General features: G+C 38.3%; 1 protein-coding gene across 1 annotated transcript; it reads left to right on the top strand.

The window, feature by feature from the left end:
• Positions 1-368: 368 nt before the first annotated feature.
• On the top strand, positions 369-15732 carry LOC120724031 (integrin alpha-6-like). Its single transcript, XM_040015946.1, has 25 exons — positions 369-1434; positions 1533-1654; positions 3877-3956; positions 4036-4306; positions 4410-4529; positions 4669-4882; positions 5774-5970; positions 6663-6751; positions 6861-6988; positions 7418-7507; positions 7594-7658; positions 8215-8354; positions 8587-8730; positions 9639-9760; positions 9869-10019; positions 10295-10372; positions 10448-10527; positions 10645-10719; positions 10842-10944; positions 11036-11212; positions 11296-11397; positions 11545-11655; positions 13349-13453; positions 13732-13857; positions 14224-15732. Exons 1-25 carry the CDS (start codon positions 1259-1261, stop codon positions 14308-14310), a joined length of 3153 nt encoding a protein of 1050 aa, XP_039871880.1. The 5' UTR covers positions 369-1258; the 3' UTR covers positions 14311-15732.
• The last annotated feature ends 1875 nt before the right edge of the window (positions 15733-17607 follow it).

Raw genomic sequence — 17607 nt, 5'->3', positions numbered from 1 at the left:
AATATAGAACAAAGGACGGGATGTCAAAACAGCAGGGGGTGCCATGAAAAACAATAATACAGAAAACAAGTGGAGAAATAAAGAAAAATAAACAAAGAGAAAGTCATGAAAAACAGAGAAAGAAAAGTAAGAAACAAAGATAAAAACAAAGACAAAGACAAGTCACGAAAAAGAAACAGAGAAAGAAAAGTAAGAAACAAAGATAAAAACAAAGACAAAGACAAGTCACAAAAAAGAAACAGAAAGAAAAGTAAGAAACAAAGATAAAAACAAAGATAGACAAAGACAAATCACAAAAAAGAAACAGAGAAAGAAAAGTAAGAAACAAAGATAAAGAGACGAAAAGCAAGAGAAAAAAGACAAGGAAGTCACATAAAGAGAAAAACAGAAAGAAAAACAAGTAAGAATTTCTAAGAAACACAAGTTGGAAACCCAAGAGTGGGAGGAGCCAAGGAACAGTATAAAAGCCAAGAGAGGCACAGACAAGACAGAAGTCAAACAGACACAAGAAAACACACATTGGGCCAGCCTGAAGAAGGCACAGAAATGCCGAAACGTCGCGAGGGCCCAATGATGTACAATGCGCATACACCCAAGACGGGTAATTTTTTGAAACAGGGCAGGGACATCACCACCCAGCCCCATTGATGGCCCGTGCACTTCAGGTTGCCAGCTTGCTGGCGGCCTGTTTATTTACACAACCCTAACCCCTAACCCCCTGATTTCAAAAATTTAGAACTAGAAGAGCTGAAAAAGATTGTTTCTAGTTAACCCAAAACATCTTTTGTTATGAGACTATTTTTGAGCATCAGAGGTACTTCACCTTTACACCTTTCAAACTTTGACATGTGCACAAATAATCTTTCAAATGAAAATGCAGAAAAAACTGATAGACTTGATTATTTGTGTGTAACATCTCTTGCACTGCTTTTTACAGCTGCAAATCAAGGCCAAACATAATCTCATTCATCTTTCCAGCTAACTTCCATAAGAGAAGACGCGCTCAATGGGTGTAACTTTTATCAACTCAGGAACTGGTTAATATTAACTTAAGTTATGAACCATAAAGTTAAACAGTGTGGCTTTGTGACTGTGAAGATAAATTCCTTCCCACCACACCTTGTATGTCTGCGTCTACAATGAGCAAGTCAGCAGCTGCTAGGACCAATCCCTTTTCTAGGAGGGCTTACTCTCCACTTTGCGTTTCAAGAGCACAGCAAGAGAATGAGCAAAGTATACAGTTTTTAATTTAAATACCATGGCAAAGCAATGGCATATGGTGTGTCTTTGGATCATATGGCATTTTCAGACCTCAAATGTTACAGCTTTCAGCCTGGACACTGAGAATGTACTGCAGAGAAATGGTCATCAGTGCGGCCAGTTTGGATTTTCTGTTGCCTTCCACCAACAGCTTAAACCTGCCAGAAAGAACCTGTGAGTGAAAGCAAAACAATTTGTAAGTTTGGAATTAATCAAACGTTTGTCTTGGAATTAATCAAACGTTTGTCTTACTGCTTGGTATTTTCCACCAGACTGCTGGTAGGAGCTCCACGAGCAAAGCATCAGAACCAGGTGAATGTTACAGGAGTTGTTTACAAGTGTGATCTGACTACAACATCTAAGAGCTGTCAGCCCATTGAGTTTGATGATAAAGGTTTGTGTACTTTGTCTGAAGCTATATTTATCATTGTTTTATGGTAGCAAGTTTATAAGTGTTTAATATTCAATACAGTCCGCTTGACAGTGCCACTCTTGCTTGTTATTCACATGCATTTCTTAAAGGAACATTACATTATGCACACCACAAAGAACCACATACAAACAATATAAAACACTTACCAGCTTAACAGCTATTGTATGCATCAAAGTTATTGCCATGTAAGTAAAATATAACATAAAATATTCGTATGAGTGTGTTTGATATCGGACAGCGACTGTTCATTGTACATGCTGATTGAGAATGGTTATGGTTTTAGGGTAGAAACTGTCCATGAATTACTTGGTCCAAGTTTTTAGTGACATGCGGTGACTGCCTGAGGACAGAATGTCAAACAGGTGATAGCCAGGTGGAGAGCAGTCTTTAACATGGTGTTGGGCTCTGGAACAGTTGCATGTGATTGCAATATGTTAGAGAGAACAAAGGGGGCAGCCAATGACTATTTCGACTGTGCTGATGGCTTCTATAGATCTTTATCAGTTATTAAGCAGCTAGCATAACACAATGTGAGACAGTATGTTTATACACTCTCGTGTGGTAAAAACTCACTAACAGCTTTCCCTTGGTGACTTTTCTTCAACATTTTCATAAAGTGCAAACATTGCTGTGGTTATTTTGTCAGCGTCTTTGATGTTGCTGGCCTGAGAATCTTTCTTGTTGTATGATTTCACCTTCTTTACAAGCAGACTCATCTCCTGAAACAAGTCCAACTACAGTGGTGTTATATGCAGTTTAAATAAAGAGTTGGTAGGGCAGACTGTGTGTAGTCTAAATTGTATAGAGAGCACAGTATTAGGCTGAGAACACAGCACAGTGTGGGGAATTAGTGCGGAGTGAAATAATGAAAGAGAGGTGGTGACTACACATTTTGTCAATGGTTTGCAAGAAAACCTTTGATGGAAGTTCAGGTGTGAGAGTGGAAGTCCAAATTTGCTGATCAGCAAAGTGACTAAAGCCAAATGACCCCCTGTGAAAGCTGGTTAGCTGTCCAGTTCGGGCAGTCACCCCCAGAGTGAGTGCAGCTGGTCTGTAATGTTCAGATTGTCAACTGCAGGCTATTTTGCTTCAAGGATAACAGGGGCTGGTGATAGCCAGGGTGAGAGAGGGGCATGTGCAAGAGACAAATTGAAGTTCATAAAGACAGGCATGATTTGGTTGAGTGCATTCTTGGGTATTCCATCAGAGCCAGTAATGACTGAAAACAACCAGTGTCTGCATAGGCTTGTCTCTGAAGGCACCACATAATGAACCAGAAGCAGATAAACTGCAGCAGAAGACCACACTGAGTGCAGCTGACAAAACTGCGATTTTTGAGTGATGCCATCATGTGGCCGAAAGTTTGCGAGAAATATTTTCAGTACTTTACACAATATATGCCAAAATGGATTAAGACAGGTTTGAAGGCAAAACAGAGTGCAACCTGGTACAAGCAAGGTGTAAGAAATGAAGGGGCCAGTGAGTGTATATTTATATCGCACCCACCTAAAACACTGTGCAGCAAAATTATTAATTTAAACTCCTGTTTAATAGTCCAATACCATATATAACTACTTAAAATTGTGCCAAAATGTAAAGAAGAAAAAGAAGAGAAAACACATGCCAACACTTGCTCAAATTTCATTGTCAATATTTACTGAAGCGTTTAAGTGCAAAATAGAACAAGATATCTGTAGAATTTATCTCTAATGCTTTAAACAAAAGGCTGTTGTAAAGGTTTGGGGACTTATAATAATAATGGATTGGATTTATATAGCGCTTTTCAAGGCACCCAAAGCGCTTTACAATACCACTATTCATTCACTCTCACATTCATACACTGGTGGAGGCAAGCTACAGTTGTAGCCACAGCTGCCCTGGGGCAGACTGACAGAAGCGAGGCTGCCATATCGCGCCATCGGCCCCTCTGGCCAACACCAGTAGGCAAGTAGGGTAAAGTGTCTTGCCCAGGGACACAACGACCAGGACAGAGAGCCCAGGGATCGAACCGGCGACCTTCCGGTTACAGATGCGATTCCCAACCCCCTGAGCCACTGTCGCAGCAAAGTATATTTATTTTGCTGATATAACTCATTTAATGTAAATCTGTTTCTGGGAAGTAATCATAAAACTTTCTCTCAACTAAACAATAACAGAGTGAGCTCAACTTTCTGGTTTTACAGAGCTCCTCAGTAGTAAAGGCATAAATAACCAGTGGATGGGAGTTAGAGTCACAAGCCAAGGTCCTGGTAAAAATGTAATGGTAAGGAATGTATTCAGATTTTAAAGGAAATTTTAAGAAAGTCAACATCTTTTGTAAATCTAGCCTCCTTACCTTTTAGACTTGTGCGCATCACTATCAGGACTGGGACATCACCCCAGGTCTTTACGTTCCTCACCTGCTGACGGGTCAGTGCTACCTCTTAGGAGACGACCTGAAGGTGGGGGAAGAAGAAAGGAGCTGGCGGAGGGTCGTTTGTGATAGAGAACACTTAACAAGACGTCAAAAGGACCACGACTGGTTTGCCTACTGCCAGCAGGGTCATGGAGCATCTTTTGCAAAGGATAACATATCCCTTCTATTTGGAGCACCAGGAGCTTATCAGTGGAAAGGTACATTAGAGCTTAGCAGTCGAGTGGTTTGGCAAAATATATTCACTTATTCATGTTTTTTTTATGTTTCATGTTGTTTTCACCCAAATGATCCTGCTCAAAGGAATAGTAAGAATGGAGGTTTTGGACAATCTGGACATCTACAGTGTGGATGCTCGTGAGACTGGAAATATTGACGATTTTAACCCAAAACTCATTCCTCTTAAGTCAAACAGCTACCTGGGTCAGTTTCTTCTCTCTTGAATACTGGTTAATGGTCAAGCAAATGTTAAAATTAAGATATAAATTTTAGTGGTGTCAATGGATAAAACTCTTACAAAGTGAAACATTACAGTGAAACAGCATCATCCTGTATTATCCAGGATTCTCCATTGACTCTGGAATGGCCCTCATCAGGAAGGGCGAGCTGACAATCGTATCAGGAGCACCCAGAGGAGGTTACAGCGGACAGGTGGCATTTCTGAAGGCAGACCCTGTGGCACAGAGAAATCTGTCTGTGGAGCTGGTCCTCTCTGGACCAGGCCTGGCCTCCTCCTTTGGCTATGATTTGGCAGTGGTGGATCTCAACAGTGATGGGTAGGTTGAAGATTATGTCCATTAAACCACAGCCAGTGAAACAGGAAATACAACAGGTATGCACAGACACAAGCTTAACACTAAGACATCAGACATGGCAACAAGGAGGGAACACAAAGATGTAGGACCAGGGCAGGCACAGAGATGCAGAACAGAAGGAACTCAAAATACTAAACCTGAGAACTAGAAATACTAGAACAGAAACCAAAATATTAATAGTGACAACCCTGAATAACAAATAATCAAGAAACACAAATAAAAAAGCTACAAAACACTGGGTCACCGACCCAGGACCATGACAATATTTTTATTGGTTGGTTCGTCCAACCCATCTATCTTCAAATTTCATGATGACAATCACCCATGTTCATGGTTCCTCTCATTGATTTATCACTAGAGTTCATTTCAGATTTAAAAAATAAAGGGTTCCTGGGTGAGGTGTTCTGGGCATGTCCTACCGAGAGGAGGCCCCAGGGCAGACCCAGGACACGCTGGAGACATTATATCTCTCGGCTGGCCTGGGAACGCCTTGGTGTTCCCCCGGACAAGCTGGAGAAGGTGGCTGGGGAGAGGGAGGTCTGGGTTTCTCTGCTTGGGCTGCTGCCCCCGTGACCCGGCCCCAGATAAATGAAAGAAGATGGATGGGTGGATGGAAATAAAGGGTTCAGTCTGAGTATCTAATAGCAAAGATGCATTTCATGAAAAAGATTATAGATTTCTCTTTCTCTAAATTCAGAGAGCTGTCATGCTAACATCGTGAATTTTACACTCAAACACACATTATTCATCACAGATTAGGAGGTACACAGTCAATATAACTTTCTGTCTCTATTGCTATTCAGTAGTATTCATAGTAATTGGTTTTATATTGTGTTCTTTTGCTGCATGCAGGTGGGATGACCTTGCTGTGGGAGCACCGCAGTTCTTTGTCAAAGATGGCGAGGTTGGAGGAGCAGTCTATATCTATATCAATAACAAAGGAAGAAACTGGGAGAATATTGTTCCAGTCAAACTTCTCGGACATAAAGACTCCATGTTTGGCCTCGCAGTAGAAAATATTGGAGACATCAATCAAGATCATTATGGAGGTTGTAACATTTTAACTATGTTTACAGAATATGAAAAAGTCACTAAATAACAATAGATAATATTACATACCCCAACCACATTCACTACTGGGTAAACCACATCGAGTTATGTCATAAAATACACAAATGTAATAAACCACACTCATCCTCAGCACACAGCAGGAGTGTTTTATTGCTTATGAATTGGACTTTAAATTTGTAACAGATAGGACGTCTCATATCTTCTCAAAGTAACTATCAGGGTTTCAATTTAAGCCCTAAAAACAACAGGAATTAAAAGACACAAAAGACAAGTGATACATGGAGTATACTGTCATTTCTGAAGATTTGTTATGTTAATTTCCAGTTTGGACTCTTCTAACTTGCCTTTGCATGATTAACAAATACTACACAGTATCTTAGCCTTCCTAGATGCTATTTACCAACAAATTACTTAGGGATAGGCCCTCTCTTTGACATCATACAGACCCAAGAGTAGAAAAAAAAAGCATGAAACAGAGTGGCTAAAGCAGTCTGACACTTCAGTCTTGGCTCACAGAGATGACTTTAGCCATGTTAAAAAAAGAGGATGTTAAAAAAAAAGAGGATCTACTATTGTAGGTGCTCTTTAAATGCATTTTTGGATAAACCCCCAACTTTGTTGTCTCTGTGTTGTCACCATGATTTGTATTAGTGTTTGCCTGTGTTGACAGATATTGCAGTGGGAGCACCGTATGAGGGCTCTGGACTTGTATACCTTTACTATGGCTCTCCAGATGGTGTCAACAGAGAGCCTGGACAGGTGAATTTGCTGAGCTTCCTCAACATCAGCGATTTAATTCAATAATATATGAATATTTACAATACAAAAAAACTTAATATCTTATATCTTTATATCTTTTCTTGTTTAGATAATTTCATCACAATCAAAGAAAGTGAAACTGTTTGGATATTCTCTGACTGGTAACCTGGACGTGGATGATAATCAGTATCCTGACTTGGCTGTTGGATCTCTCTCTGATTCCATTTTTGTTTACAGGTATATATAGAGAGAGAGTTACTGCATAAGCACAAGATAAAAAGTAACCAATGATAAATGCATCCCAGCACTTAATTTTCTTTTTTTTTTTTTATACTTGAAGCTCAGTTTAATTTTATGTTAAAACAATTTCTCTATTCTGGATAGAAGCTAACCCCTAGCTCAGTTTTATTTTAATAAACACATTTTATCATTCTGATCATTTTATTCTAATCATATTGATTTACTTTTTTAAAACAAATATGCTGTTTAAATACTTTTAAACATGCACAATAATTTATTAATGGTTCACTTTCTGACAGAACAACTTCAATTCCACAAACCACTACATGTAGTTTTAGTGTTTTAAATTCCTCTCTGGTTTTGATTCTATAAATATGAAGGTACAGAAAGTCTCATTAGTGATTTTCTTTCTCATATATGTTGCAGAGCAAGGCCAGTGGTCACCGTCAGCACCGCTCTTAAGATTGCACCAAATGAAATAGACATCGCAAAGAAACGATGTGATGAGCAAATATGGTAAGATGTTCAAAAACACAAATTATAACATGCTCTATCTGCAACACCGTTGGGTTTTAATCAAACATGTCTGCACAAACTTCAAGTTTTTTTGCAGTCGAAGCATGTTTTACCTACACAGCACATCCTGAGTCGTTCAACCCTAAACTGAGTAAGTTTTCTTCGTTTAGTATTCCTTAAATCCATGGTTTGGAGGAATAGTAAAGGCTTATTATACGACCTTGATATGTGTACAATTTTGAGGACTAGAAAAATACATATATGTTCCCAGGCTATAAAAGGTACATATTCGTAGCATTTATTGTAGATTTTATGGTAAAATCTCAGGAGTTTGATCAAATACAAAACAATATCTTTAAGGGTTTATTGTTCATTGACAATTTAAGTTAACTGAAAACAGTAATGCATTCTGATACATTTGTTCTCTTTTTGACATGTTTATTGGTGCTAATGTGATGCAAAGGATAACAATGGTGCCAAGAAAGTTCTGGGATAAAACCTTCCTGTACCTGCTCTAGTTTGCATTTAGCATTTAAAGAATAATAACTGGTCAATTTAAGTTGTACTGTGTAACTGTGTAACATTAGGTACATGTTGCTGTACATATATATGGGTGTGCTATAATCAGTTATTTACAGTAGTACTAATACTATGTTAACTGGAGTCAGTTGTTTCTAATCTGTTGAATGTACTTATCTATATTACAGTGCTCAACTTTACTTCTGATGCTGATTATGAGATGAAAAAATCAAGAGTCAGGGTCAACTTTATGGATTCATCTCAAGGAAAGCTGGAGCTGTCTGGTCAAGGGAGACAGGCCTGTCACAAAACTACGCTCCGGCTTTTGGTACTGTTTCATTTCATTAGAAGACATACAGTCTCATAATGCTGCTTGATTTTCAACACTTTCACTTCACTTAGTTATATTGGACTTTGCAGAAAGTTACTCTAAAATGAAAATGTTTAAAATGTAGTACAATTTACAGAGACTAATAACATTTGTCATTAGGTGTTATACAAAACCTTGTGGGTAAAAAAACAAAATCACATTAAATCACAGCAAAGCTTTTTCGTTCCAGAGAAATATCAAGGACAAGCTGCAGAATATTCCTATCTCTGTCACTGTGTCTCTGAGCTCCAGTCAGACAACCAGTGCTAGTGCGGATCAGCTCAGTTTTACTCCTGTCCTCAACCGCTACCAGCAGAAGACCACTTCCTCAGAGGTAGAAATGAGTTTATATGCAGTTCTAGTCAAATTTATTCAAATTTTGCTGGGTGTATGAAGACTTAGAGAGTAAAGTTTTTTGAATGAACTCACGTTTTTGCACATTACACCTGCATGTGCATTTAGTTAAAATATAATCAAAATCAAAGTTGCAGGATGTTTATGTAGCAACATCAGTATCATTAAGAATCAATCTAATACTAATGTGTTTTATTTACTAGTTGTACAGTGTGTAAACTGTACAGTTAACTGGCTTCAGCTGCAATGTCTTTGCAACTGTGGTCAGAAATATACACATATACTCAAGTTAAATTAAAAATGGTTGGTTTCCTGGAGACTGGTGGGTTAGCTTAAGACAAAAAAAAATACTGTATTTATTTCAAAGACCCTCAGGGGGACCTGAGCACAGATGTATCAGACAGAAAATAATGAACACAACACAAAAAACAAAACTTAAATGAGCCTGTAGCATACTTAGTGTCAGTTTCACAAGAATAAAACTGTAACAATATCAACCCATAGATAAGGTAAAGCTGGTGTATAAAGGGGCCTATATGACATCCCCAATGTTCATGCAAAGGTGGGTCGATTCAGTTGAAGAGATATATTTCCTCTCATCTTCCAAGTATCAACCGGTGATTTGTGTCACATTTATTTTAATCCCACTGACCATTTTCAGTGTTTGAACAAGTTGAATAACCGACTTAAATTCAGAAGGTATCAGAAGTGAAATACAGAATATTACAATTAAAACTAGAACGCGCTTGACTGTATCTTTCTGTTTACTGCAGTTATTGAAATTGTGTGAATTAAAGCCCTTAACTCTGTTGTTGTGACGGATATGAACAGAATCCTGGAACCTAGCTGAAGCTTTATTAGAGAAGAGTTTCTTCTCTTTTTTAACAGATCGTTCTAATAAATAGAGGCTGTGGCAGTGACAAAATTTGTCAAAGTAACCTGGACTTACAGTACAAGTTCTGTTCCAAAAAAACTCAAGCCGGTCAAGATGTTTTCAAATCACTGGCCAGGTAAACCAAAAATATCAAAGCTCAAAAATAAAGTCTTTTTTTTTTTGGAAACCAAAACATGCGACCCCTCAGCCCAAGCTGCATTAACTTTTACTGTCACTCCTTTAGTGAGGATGGTGTTGGGGTCATCACTCCATCAGATGAAGACATAGCTTTGGAGATCACTGTGACTAACAAAAACGGGGACGATGCACACCAGAGTCGTTTGGCCATTACACTCCCAGACATAGTGCGCTACTCATCCTACTCGACCACTGCAGTGAGTACAGAAAAGCTGGTTTTCCCCTCGTTAGATCGTATGTTTTACTCCATGAATCCATATCCTGTTCCTTATGCTTCACTTTTAGATTCCTACTTTGATTTTCTACTTTCTACTTGTTGTGTTACTCTAAAATGTGATGGACAAAATATATTGGAATATTTTAATGATACTTTTGGTAATTTTGGTACTCCAAAATTTGATGTCATCTCCCAGGACTTTTTTATAATCACTGTATATTTATAGACAATGAGATTGCCTGCTTGTTTCCTCAGGAAAAACAAGTGAGTTGTACAGACAACAGGATGCCAATTGCCTGTGACCTGGGAAATCCACTCCAAAGAGATGCTGAAGTGAGTAGCGTTGCTCAGTTTCTTCCACATCTGCATCACTATTTGCATGTTTGATGGTTACTTTGTTCCTTTCAGGTAACGTTTTATGTCATGCTCACAACTTCTGGCCTCACGTTGAGCACAAAATTAATTAACATCACTTTACAGCTGGAGACGTAAGTAGGCTGATCTGAAGGGATTATGTTACTAATCAGTGATCAGTGGAATGTAAATGACATTCAGTAAGCAAAAATAATAATTTACAAATAATCTTGGTTCTTCCTGCGATGTAGGACGAGTGAGCAGACCATACAGCCAATACAGGCCTTTGCCAAAGTTGTTTTTGAGCTGCAGTTGCAAGTGAACGGGTGAGTTCTCCTTTAAATTAAAATTAACATTGCTTGTTCCATCTGTCATCTTAAAAATGACTGATTTGGCTTGAAGGATTTAAAAATGACTAATGTAATATCATAACGTGTTTCCTCATCAGGATCGCTAGACCTTCTCAGGTGTCAATTGGTGACATTGTAAAGGGTGAAAGTGCAATAAAATCTGTGGATCAAATAGGAAACTCAGTTCAGTATGAATTTAGGGTAAGGTGATATTTGGTACTAAACTTTAAATGAATCCTGCTGGTTATTTTTTCTCATGGGTCCAAGAAAACATGCACTGTTTCTCTAATAGATAACGAATTTGGGCAGACCTCTGAAGCATTTTGCAAATGCATCACTGAGCATCTACTGGCCAAAGGAAAACTCTGTAGGAAAGTGGCTTCTCTACTTGACTCACATCACCAATGACGGTGTGCATTCTTTCCCCTGCTCACCTGTAGATGAAGTCAGTCCACTTAAACATGTAAAGGTAAGGAAATCCTGTCATTGTTGAAATGTAAGCAATGCTTTAATGGCAAATTAACATCTAACCGGATCATGTCTGATACCAAGGGCTGGCATGACACAGCAAGAAAAAGACGTGAGGCTGAACATAAAGCCCTCTCAACTGATGGATTCACATTTCTTCCAACAAAAAGAAAATATAAAACACTGGTAGGAGAATAATATTTTAATTAAAATTAAACATTAATTATAATAAATTAAAATGTTGCAGCAGTTTCCTTTTACTGCTGAACTGATACTTTATGCAAACTGAGACTGATGAACATGCACACCTGAGGCCTGCTGTCTTCCCTTTAGACCTGCTCAGATGGACTGAATTGTGTGGAGATACGCTGCCCTCTGCTGGGCCTGGACAGTACTGCACAGATTGTTCTGCATTCTCGCCTTTGGAACGCCACTTTGGCAGAGGTGCTCCATTCTGAAAAGTGCTATTGTAGTGTGTATAGCCACAGCAGGCAGCTGTTCTCAGGGAACAAGCCACATCGTTCTATATCCTCCCCCCTCTAATCAGAATACTATCAAAATTAGACACTAGCTGGTGTACATAGTAGCTCATATAGAAACCTCTATTTCCAGAGGTGACACAGTGTTGTAGTGTTTAGTGTAGTACTGGACTCATGGTAGAAAATTCTAGGCTCAGATTTCATGGTCTTTGGCGTTTCTGTGTGAAGTTTCCTCTGGGTTCTCTGTCTTCAGCTTACTTCTTAGTTTAATTGGTGATTCTAAATCTACCTGAGGTATAAAAGCAAAGTAGATACATTTTTTGCATGAATAAATATGAAAAGGTAAAATGCTGATTGTAGTGTAAAAGCGCTTTGAGTGGTCATTAATGCTATAATGCCAGTTCATCCTGTAAATTACCATTAAACACTGAAAATCACCACCAAAGTGAGCAAGGACAGACAAGAATAAAGCCTACTTAAGAAATTTTTTTTGAAAGCCTTTTACTATGAGGGAAGTGAATGCAACGCCTCTGATTATTTTACACAGTTGTGGTCCTGTGAGTAGGGATGGGTACCGGTATCCGGTGCCATCGGTTCTGACATAAACGGTAGTAACCAGACCGAAAAGCAGCGCACATTTCGGTGCTTTTTTCCCTGAGATGTCACACACCTTGGATTCTAGTCAATCGTTTTATGCTTGCGAGCGTAGTAGGCGGGGCCAGGTACGTACGTTCTTTTAGAGCAGAGCTACAGATTAAAAATGCCCAAGGCGAAGTGGTCAAAAGTCTGGCTGTACTTCACAGCAAAAGATGCAAACTCAGCAGCCTGCAACAAGTGCTTTAAGCGGATACTGTGAAAAGGAGGTAACACCTCGAATCTGATGAAACAACTGGTGATGTATAGCATTTTTTTTGGACCTGGAGTTAGCAACATCCCCCAAAAACCCGAAGAGGAGAGTCCTGGCCCCTAGCCCTGCCAGTGTAGCAGAAATGATGAGGAGGATGATGATGGCAGCAGCAGCCGTTCTTCTCTGCGTGAGGAGCTTAATGTTGTTCATGTGTAATTTACGTTGAGTAGGCTAACCACGTTATTACATTAATGCATGTAAGGCGAACTAGCAAACATCATCATAGCTACATGCAGCTGTCTTCTTGTTTGATGGCAGATACTCCCTTCACCCTGGCCAAAAAGGCTAAAATGACCAAAGAAAAAATGTGTTTTTTCCATTGTTTAAGCACTGCTTCCAGCCAAGAGTGATGCCATAAATCCCCTATAGCTGCAGAAAAGGCTAACATTGTTATCTTTTTACAAAAAAACAGCTGAACATGAGAGGTTTTTGGACAAAGTGTGTGTTCTCCATTCTTTAAGCACCGGTTCGAGCACCGGTTCGAGCACCGTTTAAGCACCGGCACCGTTTCAAAAGTGGCACTGGTATCGGATAAAACCTAAACGATACCCATCCCTACCTGTGAGTAGGCTAATACTTAGGAACAAATTAAAACCATTAGAAACCTTCATGGCAATTAAACAATAATTTAGTGTAGATTCTTATTTCTACAAAACACTCACATGGACTTGTTTCTCACTCTGTTACCCATTTCCAGCCTTACTTAGCAGCATGTCACCAGTATCTTATTCAGTTTTTCTCTTCCATTTAGGATTACAGCTCTTTAAACTATCTTCTCATTGTTGTTGATGCAACTCTGACTCTAACCAACGCTCCAGAGAACATTGGACTTAAACCAGAAAAACTCAGGACAAAGGTAAAAAAAAAAAAATTAGGTTTGTTTGTTTGTTTGTTTGTTTGTTTGTTAAGACCAATTTTGTTAAATTACTCACATGAGCAGTTGCTCTTTAATTTTTAATTAATAACCTTTGAGTTCAGTGTACTATAACAATTACATTAAAATAATGTTTGTAACAGTCTAAGATGGACAGAAAGTCACAGCCTTCTAGGATTTGTGCATCTGAAGACATACTGTTGTTTTGGGTTTGCACATCATTATTATTATTATTATTATTATTATCTAAATGTCCACAGGCAAAACTGACAGTGTTCCTTGAGAGAAAGACTGAATTCCTGGTCAAAGTTGCGTGGTGGATAATCCTCCTGACAGTCATGTCTTTGCTGCTGCTGTTGGCCTTTTTAGGCTTCCTACTGTGGAAGGTAACAAGAAATACAGAATACCTGTAAAATGTTGTTTTAAAAGTTCACTGAGCTGATAGCTATACAGTTCATAGCATCAGCAGTGTCAAATCAGTCTCTCAGTAATCTTCCAACAAAGCAGTAAAAGCAGTTTGTTTTTTCCAGAAGTTGTAAGCATTACTCTTAGCATTCTTCCTAAATTGTGAATACTTTGAATAGAAAAAGCAAATTTCTGGAGTCTGAAAGCACTTAAATGTGGCATAGATGAGGATTTTTGAATGTACAATGAACAGTTGAAACAGTTACTATTTTTCATGAATTCTTTACTTTTTACAAACTTGTCTGTGAACTGTCATACTGACCCTTGTCCTTATTTCTTTTTGTAAGCGTGGGTGCATCCACTGCATTGATCATAAGAAGAAGTTCTCAGATAATGGAGCTCCAAACACAGAGACAGCGCCCCTTAAAGGCTAAAGGGCAAACCTTAAGGACACCTTGAAGGTTTAAGAACAACACTGAGGCTTCCGGCGAGCTGTTGTTTTATATTTTCTACTATCAGCACAGAATTATCTGATCATTTTATGATGTGTTAGGATTTATTTTTTTATTGTTTTGGTTTTTGTTTGTGTTTTGTCACCCAATTTATTTGCATGTTTACACTTTTCCAGCATTTTCCCTTTTTCATTTCTGTCTCCCTCTTTTTCCATTGTTGTTTATTTCCCGACTTAACACTTTCTGTTGTATGTGTGCAAGTGCACTTACCAACATGGTGTGGAAAGTTGATTATGTCTCACCTCAAATGCTCAGCATCTTGGCTACATAACAAAAAAAGGAGAGACTACCAAACATTTTTTTATTTCTAGCCAGTAGAAGGAAGATACAATGTTTTGAATGCCCAGCTAATTAATTAAGAGTGGTCATTTTTCATGCATTTCAAGTAAATGCAAATTTACATATTTTGTGGCAGTGTTAATTTTTCATTCTGTTAAATTGTCATAATCAGCATGGAAGAGTTTTATATTACGTGTAGTCATACGCACAGTAATTTGCAGATGTTCACTACATGCATAACAATCACAGTCAAACCTTATAAACATACTCCTTTTTTTAATCACACACAAAACAGTGAAGGGCAGAAAATCTGATCATCTTAAATAGCTGAAAAAAATGGATAAAGAGGACAAGCCTGTTTGGATATTCAGCTCCCATAAATGACACCTGTGCACTCTCAATTGTAGCTCCTGCACTTCAGTGTTTTGCTTCTGTGTTTCATTTTGTCCTCTTTTAAATTAAATGACAATTTCAGGCTCTAAATTAAACTTCACAGCATAAACTGTAAACCATCTCACTAGCTGCTAATCTTTGTTCATACTTAATCCAGTTTGTTTTCTTGTGTTTCACTGAGGTAAGTTTTACCCTCTCACACAGAAAGAAAAGATGCTACCTAATCTTTCAAAGAGGAGTGGTGAAGGTCACATGCAAAGAAAAAAAGCTTTCTTCTCTTCCGTGCCCTCCAGATGCAGTTTAGGAAGTGAGATATCCTTTACTATGGTAAACTGATACTGATTTCCAGATCGCAGCAGGAGGATAGAGGAGACAATGAAGCACAAATCAGAGAAATAGGAAAGGTCTCTACCATGTATTTATAGGAGCTGAGACAGAAGTAAACATTTGCATTAGTATTATTAAATGATGTAGTTCTCTTTCCATGTGTCAGTTGTCAGTCTGTCCTGTTCTACTTCTTGTTTGCCTGCCAGTTTACTGTCCTGTATCTGTTCTTGTCTTCATGTTTACTTCAGTGACTTTGTTTCTTGTTTTGGATTTGTTTTTTTGTAGTCCACTTTGGATCACTTGCTTGTTCTCTGCAGTCTTCTTATGTCTTCTTTGTTCTTTTTGTTGAGCTGGTGACTTGTGCATATCATCTAAGCCTGAACATGGAAATATTCTGTAACTAAAGCATGTGTTGTTTAGTTTTTGTATTTTGGCTGTTATTAAATATAATTACCTTAAAAAAATTAAAGAATCAACATCTTTTTCTTCAGTTTTTTAATGAAGCAAAAAAAATGTCACTTGTTTGATACCAAAAAACTGTCACAACAACATGAAAAAAAAAATAGTTGTGCTATACTTTCACCATGAAGGAATGTGAGTTGCAGGAATGGATGTGAGTTCGGACTCAAAAACAACTTTCCTAAAATTGAATGGAAATACTGCAGCCATCACAGACTTGTCTGACTGCTGAGCAATGAAAGCACACGATTAAAACACTGTTGCTTTTAAAATACTGTGAAACACTTTGTCATTTTCTTTGTGCAATATAATGCTGTGTGTGGTGAAGTCTTAGCCGCGGTTCCTACTGTTGCTGAAGGCTTTCATTTCAAATTAACATATCCACCTTCACATGCTGGCATTTTGTTTGCGTTTTGTTCAACAAAGTGCTGGAAACAGTCCTCAGAGAATTTGGTCCATACTAATATGTTAGCATTACACAGTTCCTGTTATCCACTGAGCATTTTCAAAGCAGTTGGAAACAGTTGGTAATTGGTGTAAAAATGGATATGTTATGAAAGGAAATCCTTCTCTAGATCATATTTCTATTTTACAGGCATATTTCCACCTCAGTAGATTTAATTCTGTTACAAGCAAATGGGATTTTACAATTTTCTTCAACTTAAGTGTCCTTTTGCAGCATCTATACATTCTCTTATATTCTCTTGTCTCCCCAGCTGTTCTATTCAGTCACTTTCATCATCTCCTGGAAATAGTTGAGCATTTTGGAAACTGTGCTTATTTGCTTTTTTTAAGGTGGACCTAAAGCAAGCAGCTTAGCATAAAAGCTAGAAAGTGAGAAACACTGTCAACGTTCACTTTACAAAACACAAATTAAAATGCAACACTGAATAATGTTTAAGAAAATGTTACTTTAAAGATGCTGAAAAGTAAAGTGTACAAATTGATACCGAGGTTATACACTCACTGGCCACTTCATAGGTTACAACTTCAGGGGACCTTGAGAACTACCTTAATTCTTTGCAGCATAGTTTAAGGAAGGTTTTGGATAAATTCTTAATACAGCATCACACCGTTGCTGCAGATTAGTCAGCTGCACACACATGATGCTAATCTCCTGTTCCACCACATCCCAAAGGTGTTCTTGTTTTCACCAAATTCTGACCAAACCATCTTCATCTGATCATCAGACCAGGCAATCTTTCTATTATCCAATTTTGGTCAGTCCACATGAATCATAGTTTCAGTTCCCCATTTTTAGCTGAGAGGAGTGGCACTCAGTGTGGTCTTCTGCTACTATAGACCATCTGATTCAAGATTGAATGCATCTGGTCATTCTCCTCTGACCTCAGGCCATCAAAAACGTATTTTGTCCCAGGGAACTGCCACTCACTGCATATTTTCTCTTTGCCAAACCATTCTCTGTAAACCCTAGAGATGGTTGTGTGGGGAAAATCCCAGTGAATCAGCAGTTTCTGAAATACTCAAACCAGCCCATCTGACATAAATAACCATGCCATGTTCAAAGTCACTTAAAACACTAATTCTTACCCAGTCTGCTGCTGGTGGAAATTAACCAGGTCATCTTTAACATGTCTACATGCCTGCCGTGACTAGCTAGGCAGATATTTACATCAACAACTGAACTGATATACTTTATGAAGTGGCTGGTAAGTGTGTGTTGGTCTATTTCTTGGCAAAGATTGCATTTTTATTAGCAGATCTGTCAATTTCTTCATGCCAATAAACAATCAGTATGTA

The sequence above is a fragment of the Simochromis diagramma genome, unplaced genomic scaffold (genome assembly GCF_900408965.1).
Source record: "Simochromis diagramma unplaced genomic scaffold, fSimDia1.1 OVJJ01000685.1, whole genome shotgun sequence".
Classification (NCBI taxonomy): domain Eukaryota; kingdom Metazoa; phylum Chordata; class Actinopteri; order Cichliformes; family Cichlidae; genus Simochromis; species Simochromis diagramma.
The sequence above is the reverse complement of the archived record's forward strand: the minus strand, read 5'-3'. Positions and strand labels throughout refer to the sequence as shown.